The sequence below is a fragment of the Athene noctua genome, chromosome 4, assembly GCF_965140245.1.
Source record: "Athene noctua chromosome 4, bAthNoc1.hap1.1, whole genome shotgun sequence".
NCBI lineage: Eukaryota > Metazoa > Chordata > Aves > Strigiformes > Strigidae > Athene > Athene noctua.
Window position 1 is genome coordinate 42,580,520 of NC_134040.1, and position 16,582 is coordinate 42,597,101.

Sequence of the window (16,582 nt, forward strand, 5' to 3'; positions counted from 1 at the left end):
TGAAGAGAAAACATAGATGCTCAGTCTCTCCATTTAGTGCCTGGCCCACAACTCCTTTACAGTAAGGCTTCACGTCACTTAGAACTCCATGTCTAGACCCAAATTCCAGCACAAAGCAAACAGAAGCAGACTATTCTAAGGGCAGTTTTCCATTATGTTAGGTACAGAAAGGGCTGTCTGCGCAGAAGTCTCCAGGCCTTATCACAGAGAAAGCAGCATGCATGCCAACACAACCTACAACATCGTTTCACATAACCAAATTCTCCTTCTCATGTTTCTCTTGCTGCAGGATTTGCCCATCTATCTTCCCCCATCTTTATATAATAGCGTATTTATTACACAATCATCTCATTCAGGATCAAAACAGAAAAAGCAACAGCCTTTTATCTCTTGTCAACACCGATCCTACTCAAAATGTAGTGTCATTTGACAACTACCCAATTGCAGCTGCTGAACAATGCATGGATCCATATGATCTCTGCAGTGCTTTACAACAACACTGCACAATTGCTCAGTATCTGACACACATAATGAACAGTCTTTGCAGCTCCCTGCCACAGCAGTTCAATACAAGTTCCCTCCTATCATCCCTTTTCTCAGTAGCAGACATTTGAGTTTTGTAATCTCCAAGAACACACACATAACCATGCACAGGCACATGTCACTCTTCTAACAGTGAGGAATTCTTAGGCCCCATCTTATTTGTATCACAAGACCCAAGTGCTACTCTAGCTCCCTAGCCCAAGGCTTCCTGCTGCAGCAGTGTTTTACCGGAACATAATACCAAGTTTTAACAGAAGTTTAATACAGGTTATCAAAGTCAATCTGAGCAGCTCCCAAGCTAGCATTCATAGGTTTAGAACATGATGCTGTCAGGCCTTAAAACTCCAGTGGAATTGGGCGCACACAGTATTAGCAGTCGTGTAAAGAAAAATACGCTTCTCCAAAAATGATGGCAATGATAATGTGATGTCCCTTCTTCAGATGCAATACCCTATGAGCCCAGAGAAGTCTTTCACAACACTCTTCCGAAGTGCAACTTCGCCAAAAGTCACCCTGCCCCAGTGAGCTTAACCTTCAGGTAAGATTCTACTTATGACCACCCGTCACCACTCCAAATGCCAAAACCCTCTTTGAAAAGCATTAACAGTGACTGCTAAACGTGCCGCTTTGCCCAAATTCTAGCACTGTAACTACATTACATTCTGTCATTTAATCATCATCACCTGACAGCTAGTTCAACTGAAGACCGAAAAATGTTCATCATTTCCTTTTCACAAAATGCTGCACAGCATTACGCGCACTGCTAAGTAATTGCCACATTTCGGGCCAGCAGCGGCTACAGTTCTGTGGTAAATGACATACACACCTAAGGTTATGTACTCAGCAACCTTTGTGAAGGCACTCTGGGATCTATCTCAAACATAACGGGAATCCACTGGGATGAAAAGCCCTTTCTAAATCTAAGATCCCCATCATTCAGTCAGAGCAACGGATATTGGCAAAATATGTTTAACTTTAAAATAACATTTGTTTAGCAGTGATAGAATAAGGGTCCATCTAAATTACAAAACTGTATTCCGTAATCCATAAGTATTAAACCTTTCATTTCTCAGAACTGGTGTGAAACCTTGTAAACCTTAGAAGTATTTTTCATCTGCCAGTGTCTTCAGTTCTTCTCTCAGACACTCTGTATGTAGGAGTATGATGAATTGATAACCCCTCCAAGAATAAACGAAGCGGCATCGTGGGAGCAAGTAAAGTGTGAAGAAAATCATGCTCTGAATTCCTCGCTCATGGCAAACAGCGACCAAACTCTCTCTGACATCAAGGAAGGCCTGGATCTCACCCAAGCTCCCTACAATACAACTGTCTGAGCTTCAGATCTTGCCTCAAACACAATCTGTTCACGTGTCCAAGCAATTTGTGCAAAAGGAATGCCCTGAAGCTATAAATGGAAACTACTCCACTGCACAACTTTATCTCACCAGGAAACAAAGCACATGGAATATTCAGCCCAAACCACCTTTGCAAATTTACAGACCAATGAGGCTAAAAAGTCAGGTCAAACACTACCCAAGAAAGATAAAACACCTTCAGTATCTAACATTTAATTTGAGTAAGACCTGAAATCATGAAGAGAAGGAATTTTGCAATGGAGAAGCAAGCTGAAATACAGTGTACCAAAATTGCTTAAGAAACTATCAAAGCCCTAGCCAGCCATGCAGAAAACAAGGACATAATTGAGTTTGAGGTAAACATTACTAATTTACTTAATATAGGTTTTGAAGAAGATGGCATGTACATCACACAGCTTTTATGATGGGCCTGGCTAATATTAACATCTGTTATAGTTGCTGGAATACATTATCTGGAAAGGGACAGAAGCTTAACAAGCTGCCAGATGACAAAAAAAGGATTACTTTGAGGTGCCAATAATCTTAAACCCTTCCCCGAGCCTCTCCCAATACCATTCCTCTGTATTTAGACAAAAGTTCAAAATCCAGAACTATGCCTGCAGCCATTTTTCATTCAATTATATTTCATGGATAAAATGTTCAAAAGTGACCTATAATTTCAGAAAATGAAATCTCTGAGAACACTCTTGGATATACAGGGACTAAGTGCAGAACTGCTGTGCACAACTTCCACTGACACCTCTTGCTTAGTGCTTCAAATATGCTATTTTGGCTTCATGTCTAAATGAGGATTTAGAACTCTGATTTTAAGGGGACACAGCTCAACAATTCTCAGTAGTTAGGTTGAAGGACATAAACACTTTTTGGGGCTTGAAGTCTGCACTTAGCTCTTGGGAAAGACTCAAGTCAGAGAGAAAAAAAAAAAAAAGTGATGAGAAAAGCAAAGGTTCTGTCCTTAAGCTTCAAGGCTTTAAAATACTGCAAATAATTTGAAACCACCCACACTAAAATATCTTACATGAGTCAGTCAATACATGTATGTACTCTAGGACTGCAGCTATGTTGTTAAGCGTTCTTCTGTTCTGTATTTCACTCCTAAACGAAAACAATTCTCCCTTTTTTCATCTCACAAAAGAAGAGCACCTTCTCCCTCTGAAGAACTACAGATATGCTTGTATCTTCAGTATAATATATTTGCAGTGCTTGGGGTATGAGGTTTTGTTTTCTATCACCTTATGACTACCAAGGAAACTGATTCAGCTCAGTGATCTCATGGAAAACAACCTCTGTATGTTCATTAATTTGTTTAGATAAATTCCATTATTAGTAGCATCACTATTATTATTTTATAAATATTCAGGTTCCTGAGTTCAGTAAAATAAAATCTGTATTTCTTCATGCCAAAATATCTTCCAGGTGGGCATTAGTCTACACACTAGAGTCTACCCCAGACAAGCATCATCATGCAGGTTACACCAACAACATGCATCCCATGATGCTCATGATGAATCTGAGCCACCTGACCACACTGCCTACTAAGGCACAGTAGCAAAACTCAACTGCAGAACTGAAGGAACCCAAGAGTTGGAGGCCCAGTCCTCACCTTGTGAGATGAGGGAAGGCAGTGCTGAGCTCTAAGCTGAATGACTATCCAGCTCAGTATGATGGGAATGCAAGAAGGGCACTTGGGGTCAAGAGGAGCCACTGACTGAAGGGGAGAACATCTTTGGCAACAGGATTCTAATGAAGTACTGATTAAAATTTCAACTTCCCAATTAGAAAACAGCTGTTTGAAGTGCTCAGAATAGTCTATTTAATTGTTTTCTGCCTCTGGAAACCCTGAGAATAAAAAATAACTAGTGAAAAACAAAGCCTTCAAGACAGAGCTCAGAATTTCACAGAAATTTTTCCCTTTTTTTTAGGCAATAAATTTTTTTACCCTTCTAACATGTATCAGTACTACTGACAAAGTAATAATACCAAAATTAACATAGTAAGAGTAATCAGTAATTCTACTAAAGACAAGAAAAGATTAAATGAAGGGGAGACCCCTGTAAGGGGAGACCCCTGACATTCAAACATAGTTGCAAGGAACTACTAGTATCCCCTGTAATAGGAAAACTGAAAAGAAAGGGCCCAAGTGTCAGACATTGTTCTTGGGGAAGTGTGAATGACAAAAAGCCTTGGAGATGCTGACCCTACATTAAATGTTATCTCAGCTTCTGGCTCTTAACCCTTGATTTTTTTGAACACGTGTATAATAATAGAATGAGTATGTAGGAACCTGTATTTGAATTTGCTCCGTAACTTCACAAGGGAAAAAAACATTATCAGGCCAAGGGGAAAAAAAAAAAAAAAAGTGTAATGAAAGGAAAATGGTGTCTTTTTCAAATAATACTTGAAAATAATTTCAAAATTTCACTGCCTTTTTCCATGTAATGTATTCAACAAATAGCTATTCATATTAATGAGGCTTTAAAATAGAGAGATCATAGAAGGGCAAGGGTTTGTTTTTCTTTTCCTAACTCATTTTCTTAGATCTTGATCTATGGAACAGATGACAATACAGTGTTTTGGAAAACGTAACTCATTAAGTCAACATCTCTATTATAGTTATATACCAAATGACATTACAAACAAGCATTACAATCAGCAACAGATCAGTCAACTGTATCTATTTCAGAACTTCAATTCCAATATTATCTGCTTCATATTTTATTTGGTAAAGCCTGTAGCACAAGACACATGAAGAGATCAAAGGGTAAAAAAAAAAAAGAAAACAAAACAACAAAACAGGTAAGTGAAAATAAACACTTATCAAAATGAAACACTATTATATAAAGCTGCTAGGGAATGAAAAAAGGTTAAAACAAAATTCTAACGAGAGACATCACATTTGCTGCTACTTGTCTATCTCACAAGTAAAAACACATCTTTGTTTTGGGGAAGTACAAGTCACCTTTGAGGAAATACACAGACTTCAATTTCTATGACCCCAAGTAAACTTCTAACTGAGAAGAAACAGGTCTGATTCGGGATTTTTTTTTCTTCCAAAAGCCCCAACTGCGAGTTCTTCTCCAAAATCAAGCCAAATCCCACACCTCTTTAATGCATTTTGCTTGATCCTTATTTGGACTCACTCCTTATCAGCTCGCTAGTTCTCACCTCCTCCAGTCCTTTTACCACTCCTTCATTTCAGCGGCAGTTTGCCTAGGGTTGTTTTAAGGTGCAGATTTGGCCATACCTGAGGAGACTCCCATGCAGCACAGACATGAAAGCAGATGAACCAGTCACCTATGTAGGGCCACAGTGCAGCACAGAGCTACATTGTCAGAGTAAAGCTTTCAAAAGCACCTGGAAAACCTCCCTGGTCATTTTCTGTTGCATTTCAGACTGGAGTCTCACAAAAGACTTCAGATTTGAAGATGTGCACCCAGACAGATCAAATTAAAACCAAGAAAATCTGACAACTGACCAAACTGCAATATTGTCAAGTACCATCAACTTTCTTGTTTGGGCAAAGAAAACACCTTGGCACATTTTCTAAACTCCCATTTTATGCCCCTCCCCCCCCCCCCCCCTTTTTTTTTTCCTTAAATGAAAGGTTATCAATCCCTGGAATCCAAACACAGGAGAGATATACACCACAAAGACCTTAGTGTTAGGTATGTCAATACAGAAACAGTTATAAAAAATAAATATATTCTGTACCCAAATTACTGATATCCTGAATTCAAATTCTGGAAAGTTACTCCTCAAACAAGATAACCTTCAAATGAAGTAAGGAATAACTTTTATGCACCATCAATATTTTCTTCTTAAGTTTGAAGCAATATACCTTTTCATTGTGTAAGAGAGTATGAGAACACTGTGGCAAATTTAAAATCCCAATGTAAACTTCTATTAAGTACTAAGCTGCAGACAATGTTAGCAGATGTCTCCATGCAAGTCCTGTCCTTGTACTGGTAAATTATGCTGCTTGCAAAGATTTTTAAAGAACACAATCGACTTTTTCTCTTGTTTTATCTTATTAACTAACACTGTATCGCCAATACAGGGGGGGGGGGAATCCCGAATCTACTGTCCACCTGTGCTCAGAACGACCGAGTTCAAAACTCGATCCTTATAATACACATTTCTACTAGTCCAACCAATATGCAAAATGCCTCTGTCACATAAAACACCGCATTAAAACGTGTTTTCAAACTCATAACCTACTGCACTCTACAACAAAGGAGCACTTACTGCCATTGTCGTCAGAATCCTCACTGCTGCTAGGAAGCCGACGTCGTTTCATGATCTCCACGGGAAACAGCAGGCAGCCTGCAAAGCAATGAGACAGCACTTAACCCAAGATAATAATAATAATACAGAGTCATCAAGTTGTGTTTCTGATGGCATTTGAGGATTTACAGCACACAAAGGAAAATAAACAACTTTAAACAGCATCTGAAAGATGAGCAGAGAATATCTCAAGGATGCTTAATTAGGCAATCATCATGCCAGCAGGTGAACAAAATTGGAAAGTATCAGTGACAAACCCACCAACACTTCCACCCCAAAACAAAAGCCTATTTTGTTGAGAGGTCTTAAAATCACTAAATATCTGCAGTCAATGTGCTTTTAACTTCCCCTGCCCATTCTGACACTAGATTTGCAATACAGTAACATTTTTACTGCTTGTAAATATTTACTTTGGCTAATATGTTTTTGGAACCATTTTATTCCTGTTTGAAGTGCCAGATTTACAAAATCAAAGATTAAACTCATCCACTTATATATTAAAAAAAGAAACATCAGCAGTAGCAAGCCAAGTTTTCCCAGATTAAATAACATGCATCATCTATGCCCTGGAAGGCACTACCCTCTAAGGTAAGAGAGTTAATTCCTCCTGCGGGCACATTTCTAGTGCCATGCCTAACACTAACTGTTTTTCAGGAATCAAACCACCAATTGGTGTCACAGAAGCTCCTCGAAACTGCCAGAGTTCAACCGCACATGAACCAGCAACATAAAGGCAAAAAGTTCCGTAGCTTTTTAACTGCTATTCACAGGGTATTGGTATTTCTGCATGTGTTCTCTGTGGAACGAAACCAAATCCAGAAAAATTAAGTAAACCATAAATAGCTAGTCAGCATTTACATGCAAAAAGCTATTAAAAAGTCTAAGTTGAAGAGCAGAAAAAACATGACAAGACAAGCGCAGAAAGGCATATCCACTGTAAGCTAAACTGACAAGGACTCTAGATGCACATCAAATCTCCTGAGTCTTTGCTTACCATATATCAATCGTGATATCAACAAGGTCCGGCTGTTCTGCTAGCAGCAAAGCCCTTGTACATACCTCCAGGGTGCAGATTTGGATATTAGATGCCAAAATGCTTTTTCATTTCTAGGCAGGTACAGAATATCTAACTCCATGTGAGTTGGGATTTCCTAGAAACCTTTCAACAAATCTCTTTTCACTGACCCTTCAGTGCACAGTTAACTACTTCACCTTTGTTCCCTGAGAACACATCTCACTGTAGTAAACGCATAACGCTTTCAACTTTTATATGACTAATTCCCAAAATAAAGAAACCGAAAAGCCTAACCAAGGCCTGACACTACCAAAAAATACCTTCTCTTCCAACAGTGATTCACATAAAAAATGCTTATTTCTTTTTTTGAGAGAATTAGTTTTATCATCAGTAGCAAATCACAAGCAACTGAACTGGACACTGTTTTTTACTACCAGTGAACTTAATACAGTTCTAAGAGCCCAAACATAGCAAGACTGCCTCCTTTCTCATATTATACATGCAAACAGAGGTGGGGGGGATGCCTCCCTCCCAGAACAGCTTTCCAGAGTGGGATTTAATATGGCTGTCTTTTAAAACACTTAACAGTTCTGAGCTGAAAATTTTTGCTCACTAAAGGTAAAAAAACTGAATGGCTCACTTCACTGAGACCTTCTGTCACCACTTCATAGAGTAAAAGTTCACATATAATGTCTGATGCCAGAGAATAAAGAATCATAAATGACAACCTCTTACAGTGCTACAAGAACTGTCTCCAAAAGAATTGCTTTAAAGCAGACCAGAACTTCGTGTGTATGGCAGGCAGAAACGCTGCCAATGAATAAATACACAGACCAGCCTGCACCATCAAAATCATCTGAATACAGATCTGGTATAAATGTAGTAGATCCAGAGCCAAGTTCTGATACGGTCACTTATAACAACAGAAAGCGAACGTTCAGATGCAAAACAGGCGAAGACATAATTGAAAAATCAATTAGCTGCTACAAGGCCACATCCGGGGGATAAATAAATACCTATTCTGTAAGGTACTTTTTCTAGCAGTTCACATACTTTTCCTGTAATTGAAAGAAATACTAACAAAAGAAATGGAGAAGAACATACTTGCTTAGAATGGAAATATCTCCCATAAACAAAGTAAAGAGGATATGGAAGAAAATAAAGAAAAAATAAGTTGTCTCAGAAATGTAGCTTGTATATTCCCCATCAAAATTCTCACTCCTTGGTTCATTCCCACATAGCCTGAAAAGTACTATGCACCACAAAGCAAAATAACATAGTGTATATACACTGTGACACACTCATAAGCTTGCAATGAACAAGAAAATTCAAAATTCTGCTCCTCCACATCTTTTCAGATAAGTGTATTTTATCGTCTCTGAGCTGTATTTTCTGCATATTCACAAAGTAAGGAAAGACCCAGAAGCTTCTACTCCTACCATGTGTCTTTAATAAACAAACTAAACATTTTTGTTGTTGCTGTTGTTTAAAGGAAAGAGTGGTATTCACACCTCCCAATTCAAGCACTCTCCACAGTTCTTCGGGAAATAAGAGAAGCCAGAACAGAAGCCACTTTCCTGGAGCACAGAGTATTAGATAAAGCAGTTAATTTCCTTGTCCACTCTAGTCAGGTTTCTGAAGTTGGCCACACCAAAAAGCCTGTGCTCTCGAAAGTAACATTAAAAGAAATACCACTTTTGATGAAGCTTCTGTGAGATTCCTTTATAGAGGCATGTGAAAAAAGGAGTTATAATCCAGACATCTTATTTTCCCATCTTTGAACCTAACCTGAGTTTACAGGGAGCTAAATCACAAATAGAAAAGCAGCACTGGGCTTCTTAGAGCAAGTCTCAAACCTCATAAGATTAATCCCCTAGAATTTTTGTCATTAGAAGTAATAAACACCTCTTTCCAGCTTCTAAAATAATTTTAAACTGTTCCCACCAGATGTTCATATCCACGGTTCAGAACATTCCTGAGATAACACTAGAACAGCTAGTAAGAATTACAACCACACAGATGGAAATGCTGCTGCTCTTAAGGGTATCATAGTGCCTCTGCCTCAAAGACTATCAGTTTCTATCAGGTGATGGTGACCTCAAAGTCACACAAGAACTGCATTAAAAATAAACACGGATTATGGATAGTGATGGTTAGGTGCAGATGGAAGGTGCTGTCTTTCCCTGTTCAACCACAGACATATACATTTCCCCAGCATGTTTAAAGAATACTGTGAATTCAAGTAATACTTTTTAATCTTCAAGGAAAAATAAACAACCAACCATAATAACTTATTCTTCATGGGACATCCTTACCTAAAAATAAGGAGGTATTTTTATACTGAAAAAAAGCAAAATGGAAAAACTATCAAGCTTTTCATTAAAATTACTTGTCTCATTCTCTTTTCTTTCCTCATCTGAGATTTGAGTGCCAGCAATGTTACTTTTCTTTGTAATTCTCACTCTTCACAGTCATGGAAATATTGGTACTTTTCACTTGACTTTATTTTGACATACACTTAAGACACTCAGGTGCATACACAATGCATCTGATCCAACTCCCATCTCATGAAGAACGTATTCTGAAACCGAAGTACATCTGTCAATTCCAACAGGTCAGAAGTAAAGGTAGGTTCATCAAGACTGACAGTACCACAGGTAGTTTAATGGCACAAATTGGCTAGGATCACTACGCCCGTAAGCAAAGAGAGTTCCACATGTCAGCATAAAAAGGGTGAAACATTTAAGCCAAGCTTTTAAGATTCATACCAGTAGTAAGCAAAAACTATGCACTGAGCCTGCACCACTCGCAGAACGGGAAGAGACCACCCAGGTTACCGAGCTCAATTCCCAACAACTGCATGGAACCACATAATTGCTGTTCAGTCCAGAAGCTTCCACAAAACATTCACTGCACCCACACGTGCCACAGAACAGCTTCCCAACCCCCTTTGCAAAACCAGTGCTTCTCTGAAGCAAGGCAGCAGCCAACCAAGCAGTGCCCTTGAACCCTCTATCTTCTGTCACAAACATTTCTACAGCTGTTTTTCCCAAATGCTTACACCAGCCCCAAAAGGGTGTTTGCCCATGAACCATTCACCTGCAGAGTAAATCCAACACTTGAAAAGCTAGGAGAGTCCCGCAGCCCTAATGTAACAAAGGCTGCTGCATCACCAAGCCAAACATTCCCTGAGTCTTCAGCAACACGTGTAAATTCCTAATAATCCAGCGACTTCTGTGTGTCATTTCAGTTTCATTTCCTTGAAAGATGATTGTTTCTTCATGTCAAAACCATCCTTTCAGAAATCAGACAGACCAACACACAGCCTACTGATATTTCTCCTGAGGACTCTACTGTAGATAAACATTTACCCATTTATTTGGGGGGGGATGGACTCAGGCAAATTCCAGCCTTCAACTAAACACAGCTTTACAGAAACTGCCATGACTGCTGGCAACATCACCCCATTTCCAAGGGTAGACAAAGTATCTAAAAGTGCTTCAATGCCCTCCCACCACCACGGCAAATGGCACAGATGGGGCAGAAGCCATGACTTTTAGCACCCTCGGATGAGCAGGCCGTACCAGGGCAGCACTGCTGAGGCTGGCACAGCTTGCAGGGCGCTCTGCTGTGCTACTCCAGAGGCTGAAGGCACTGTGCTGTACAGACACATCACCAGTGGCTTTGCCATCCTGTTTCGTCATGCTAGCTCTGAAAGCTAAGCTCTGGGTTTTACTTGTTGATCAGGTACAAACTTCAAACGTACAAACGTAACTTCAGACTTACATGGTACAATTGCTCAGATCACTTTTAAAGGCAAGATTACAACGCCTGAAACCTTTCTTCTGGCTCCTGTATTTTGCAGAGAACACACTAAGCCTTTTTCAAAATACTTGTAAAATGCTATGTAAATTAAATGACTAAATGATAATCCACTATAATCAATGTCAGACCACCAAACAACATTTGGGCCTCCATATCCTTGTGGAGGTGAGCGACAACCACCTAACTCTTCACAAACTGGGCACGGTTAGGAATACAGGCGTTTCTGCCTGCTGCCCAGTACCTGCTGGCCGATGCAGGGCAATGGGTTAGAATCAGCAACATGACACAGTACAGCAAATTCATTGTTTTTACCAGTATGCATTCTCATGCTCCTCCATTCCTAGCTCTGCAAGAGATTAATTTAGAAGAACCAACAAAACCCAAAAACCACACTAGACAGCAATGCCAAGATCTTTCCTTTTATTTTTTTTTCTCCCACACTGAAGTCCCAGGAGTTGCACAGATAAGAGTGAAAAAAATCTGAATCCTTTTTGCCTAGCTTTCTCAGAGCAGAAATCCTGACATTACCCCTTAAAACTGGCATGGCAGTGTACACACATGTACACCCATGTGCAACACACAGAACTCTTTACGCTACTACTGACTGTGCAGTTAAAAACACCATATACTTTTTCACTCACTTTGACCCCAAGCAGTGAGATGATCAAAGAGAAAGATGTGAAGTGTGTCAGTCTTTGTTGTGCAAATAGCTAAACAGAACCAGATTTTTTTAAATAATTATACATGAAAAAAATCCACATCCTCAGGTCAAAGGTTTTACACAACACAATTCTTACTAAAGCATTTTTAAAGGCTGTATAAACCTTTGGGTAAAAAGAGTGTATAATTCAAACCCTGACAGACAATTAACTGTAACCGTGTTAACGGGTGTCACTATAATAAACTGCACTGAACAGCTGCAGAGACAGAATGGGAAGAAAGCAGAATTATGACAGATGCACACCCTGAAGACAAACTGAAAAACTGTCTTTTCCCGAAAGTAACCCAGTAACTGCAATGAAACTAAGACCTAATTATCTCTAGTACACAAGAAATCACTTCAAAACACTTACTGTACAAATGGAAGTGTGACATAGTCTTAATGAAATGGATAGTAGATGAAGACATTTGGCTTCTACTACTGTACTGTTTAAATAGTGTGTTTATGACACCACCCAAGTCTTCACTGACACCTGACTTAGCAAGAACGGTTCCTTCTATGCCCAGACCAAAAGAAAAACAAACTACATCAGAAATTAGTTATACTATTAAAATCCACCTAAAACTTTATCATTCCTCTTTATTACCTATGAAAGCTTTGATGGTGACATTTTACAGTCAGGAACATACAAGAAGAGCTCTTAAATACTCCAGTATTACGTAGCACAGTCCACTGTTCAAAAAAAAGCCACAGACCTTAAATTTGGCGTAAAAAATCCTTCAGCTCTCATGAAACAAAAAAGCATGTTCCAGGGCCAATAGCGTTCTCCACAAGGGGTATTTCTTCTGACTTCAGCACACCTATTCAACAAATTTCACAAGGAAAGGCAGAAGCACAATTTGGACATGTCAGCCCAACACTTCCCAGCAATCCACACACTCATTTATGCACCTGTGCAAGTCAGCTCATAAGGTTACCTTACAATCTGGACAGTGGTAGCAAATTATTCCCAAACTGTGCTGGTGAAACTGATTGCCTAAAACCTTGAGCAATGATAAATTGGGCTCCATGAATTAATTCAACCCACCCTGCGCTCACTGCAATTCATCTCTTCCATCTAGAAAAAGCTGTCAGCTTGGTCAGCTCCAGCTGAAAACAGGAGCGTGAAGCAGCACTACTAAGCACATGGAGAAAACATTTGAGGAAATGCTGGAAGTTTGTTTTTTTTTACTATATTCTGTGAATTGGGAATGAAACCGGAGAAGCTGGAAGGGAAATCTGCAGCTGTGAGGGGAAAGGGGAGCTTATTATTATTATTTTATTTTAAACATATGTATTAAACATAGCTCAAAAGCAGGGAGCGAGTGGTATCTGAAGCCAGAGGGAAAATCCTGCTACTAAAACGTACAACCCTTGCTGTTTCGACAATATCCCACTGAGTGTGAGAAACCTCTAGAAATAGAATCATAACAAGCATATTTTGGCATAACTTTTATGAAGGTTTTAGGTTTGCAAGTGTGGGCAGCTTTTGACTTACTTAAAAGATATCGCCTGCTTTAAAAGGAAATTATTCTAAATCACAGCTAAATCCTTCTCTAGAAAGAAAAGCCGGGGCTAGCATAAAAGCATCTTCCTGCTTTAACATTAAAATGTCAACTAAAATGCACTGCTGAACGCATCATAATTTCTAATACTACCTAGCACTACCAAGGAGAAGCAATCTATTTTTAACGCTTGCGTGCCGCCACACCAACCAGCCGCTCGCAGGTCACCCGTGGCCAGCCCTTCCTGGGCGGCTGACAGGTCTCGAGAGCCCACGGACTTCACCCACGGGTGAATCTAACAAACTTTATTAGAATAAAGCTGTCGGCTGAAAGAAAAGGAGGCGAGCCAGGGCGAAGTTGGCGAGCAGCGCGCGGGCGCCGTGCCTCCCGGCAGCCGCCCCCGGCCGGCACTGCCGCCCGCCGCCTGCCAGCTCCGGGCCGCCCGGCCCGAGGGCGGGAGCCGCGGACTGCAGAGCCAAGCCCGAAGCGGCGCCCTCACGCCCTGAGCTCGCCGGCTCCAGGCCGGCCGGGTGCCGCTCGGGGCGGCTCTCTTCATCCTCATCCTCCTCCTCCCTCCGCAACGATCCCACCTCAGCTCCCGGCCCGGGCGGGCGGCGGTTACCCACGCCCGCGCTGAGGGCTCCCGGCGCTGCCGCCCGGCCAGCGGCGGGGAGAGGCCACGGAGCCACCGCCTCGCCGCCGGCCGACACCTCCCCCGCGGGGGTGGCACCTTCCCGGGCAGCGGCACGGCCGCCCGTTTCCATTTGAAACGGCCCGGCTCGCCCTCGCCCCCTCCTCCTCCTCCCGGCTCCCTCTCCCGCTCCTCCCCGCCGCCGGCCGCACCAATCCGCTCGGCCCCGGCTGCAAATCAAACTTGGTGCCCTCGGCTCCGCCGCCTCTCCCCCAGCCCCTGTCACTGCCGAAAACGGCCGAAGCACCTTCCCCACCCGCCCCCGGCTCGGCGCTGCGGTGGAGGGCGGCGGGCGGGGGGGGCCGGGCCGGGCCGGGCCGGCGGTTTGGCGGATTGAGCAGCGGCGGCGGCGGCTGCGACGGCAGCACGAAGGAGACTTGAGCTCATTTTCTGTGTCTGTCTCTCCTCCCACTCCCAGACAGTTCTGGAAACTGTGTATCACCTCTTGTCACAGGAAACCAACCAGCAGGCGGTGCAAACAAACAAACACCCTTTGCCTCCACCCTCCCCAAAATAATGAACACCCCGCCGCCTATCGTTAACGAGCTGGCGGGCGCGAACGGGAATGGAAAAACAACAACATCATCCTCCTGCGAGCGGGAGACTGCCTGCCCGAGCCCAGGGACAGGCTGGGTGGCAGCAGCATCAGGGCGGCTTTGTCTAATTTCAGCAAGTGGCATCCTCGCCGGAGCCGCGCTCGCCTTCCCCGGCAGGCCGAGGACGCACCGTTAGGCGGCCGTACCGCGGCTCCCGGCACGCACACCGCCGCCCACACCCGTCCTGCTCGCCAGGCCCCGGGGCAAGCGCGAAATCGCGGAGCTACCCCGGCTGCCGCCCGAGCAACTTCAGGCGTTTGCCGCCGCTTCCCCGCGCTGGTTGTTCTGTTACATTACGTTCGCGTTTCGACACCGCCGCTGACGTTCCGTTCCCTCGTCAACAAACTCCGGCACGGTCACGCCGGTTCGCCCCGGGAGGCCGCCGGAGCCGCCCCGGGGCACCCACCGAGCCCCAGCCGCGGGATGGCGGAGGGTGCGGAGCGTGCGGGGGGCCGCCCCCCCCGCCGCGCCCTGCCGAAGTTTGCACGGCGCCCGCTCCCCAAGTGCCCGGACTGGGCGCTGCGGGGCCGCCGTGCACCTGCCGGCCGCTGCCCCGCCGGCCCGGCCCCCTCCCCGGCGGGCCCGGGCAGCTCCGCACGCCCCCCCGCGCACACGCTCCCGAACACGTGCACTTGAGGGCTCCCGCAAGTTGCTCTCCAGCGGGAGACACCGCGCGCTCGCTGCGGGCCGAGGGGGACACCGGGGCACCCGTGACAGCCCCGCCGCTCGCCACCTCCAGGGGAACTGCCCCTGCGCCCACCGGGCACACGACTAACCGGCTGCGGCTCTCCCGCTCCGAAAGGCAACTTCTGCTTAATTTCACCGATGAGCAGTTTTTATGCTTTCCAAGCATTTTTTTTTCCCTCCCTACGAGCGAAAGCCAAGTGCGACTGGGGGGGGGGGGGGGGTGTCAGTGTAACTACAAAGCTGCTTCTGCACACAAACACCTCCTCCCCCACGGCCACGCTGCCCGCCCTCGGCGAGAGGCGCCAGGTCTCGTGGACATGTGGGTGACACGGTGACAGACACTGGCCATGGCTCCCCCCGCCCCCTTCCCCACACATCAATCCCCGAGCAGGACCTGCGCTCTGCCATTGCCATCTGTCTACCAAGTTGCTCCAACGCTCCCCGCGGCGGGCGGGAGATGCTCCAGCCCCCCCCCGGCGCCGCCCGAGCCGCGGGGCCGGCAGCGCCGCGCCGGGAGCTCCCTTGGCCGCCGCACCTGGAAAGCCGCGCGGTTCTTTACTCGCCGCCGAACAAAAAAAGGCGCCCGGCGCTGCCGGCACCGGCCCGCCGCGCCGGGCGGCGGCACAGCCTCCCCTCCCTCCTCCCACCGCCCCGTCCCTCCCGCCCGCCCCAGCCCGGCACAAGTTGCTTGTGGGATAGCGGAGCCGCAACTCGGCCGCCTCCCCTCGCCCGGTACCGAGCCGCACGGCTCTTGGCGCCATGTTAATGACGTACTATCTTATTTCCACTAGGCAGCGACCTTCGGCACGAAACTGCTCTCTCGCCGCCTCCGGAGCGACAAAAAAAACCATCAAATATGGCTGTGCTGGCGGCTCCCCCGGCTGGCGCTGCGGCGGCGGGGCGGCGGCGGGCACGGTTACCTGCTGGCGGCGGCGGCGGCAGCGGGGCGGCGGCGAGGCGGCGGCGGCGAGGGCGGGCGGCGCGGCCGGGCTCCCCCTGCGCGGAGGGCTCGGGGCCGCCTCATGAGTTCGGCGCGGCGCCGGGGAGCGGGCGCGGAGCGCGGCTCCCTGCGCCACGCTCCCCCCTCCGCACACACACCCGGGCACCCGCGCTCACTCCTCACACACACACACACACAGAGACTCCCTCTGACTGACGTTTGTACTTGTTATGGAGGAAGGACTCCGTGAATCAAACTCGTTTCTGGGTCACTGCTGCCACAGGGGGGAGCTACTTTAATCCCCTGCCAAAACTGGCAAGGCGAGGGAAGGGGGGGAAATAATAATAACGTAGCGCCGGGGCGGGCGGGGGGGGCGGCGGCGGCCCCGGGGGAGACGCCGTTAACTCTTGGCGAGCCTCG

The 16,582-nt window shown here is 45.2% G+C and overlaps 1 protein-coding gene across 5 annotated transcripts in view; it reads right to left on the minus strand.

Moving 5' to 3' along the window:
• JADE1 (jade family PHD finger 1) overlaps positions 1-16,235 on the minus strand; it is a 52,429-nt gene extending 36,194 nt beyond the window's left edge. Inside the window, exons 1-2 of one of the 5 annotated variants that reach the window (XM_074905098.1) lie at positions 16,143-16,235; positions 6,165-6,242 (exon numbers count right to left, since the gene is read on the minus strand). In XM_074905098.1, the coding sequence (XP_074761199.1) occupies positions 6,165-6,216 (52 nt within the window). In that variant the 5' untranslated portion in view covers positions 6,217-6,242; positions 16,143-16,235. Of the gene's footprint in view, positions 1-6,164; positions 6,243-7,197; positions 7,363-12,459; positions 12,579-14,832; positions 14,900-15,996; positions 16,021-16,142 lie in introns of those variants that run through there. The other 4 variants (XM_074905097.1, XM_074905095.1, XM_074905094.1 and 1 more) reach the window with 4 other exon arrangements.
• Positions 16,236-16,582: the final 347 nt, after the last annotated feature.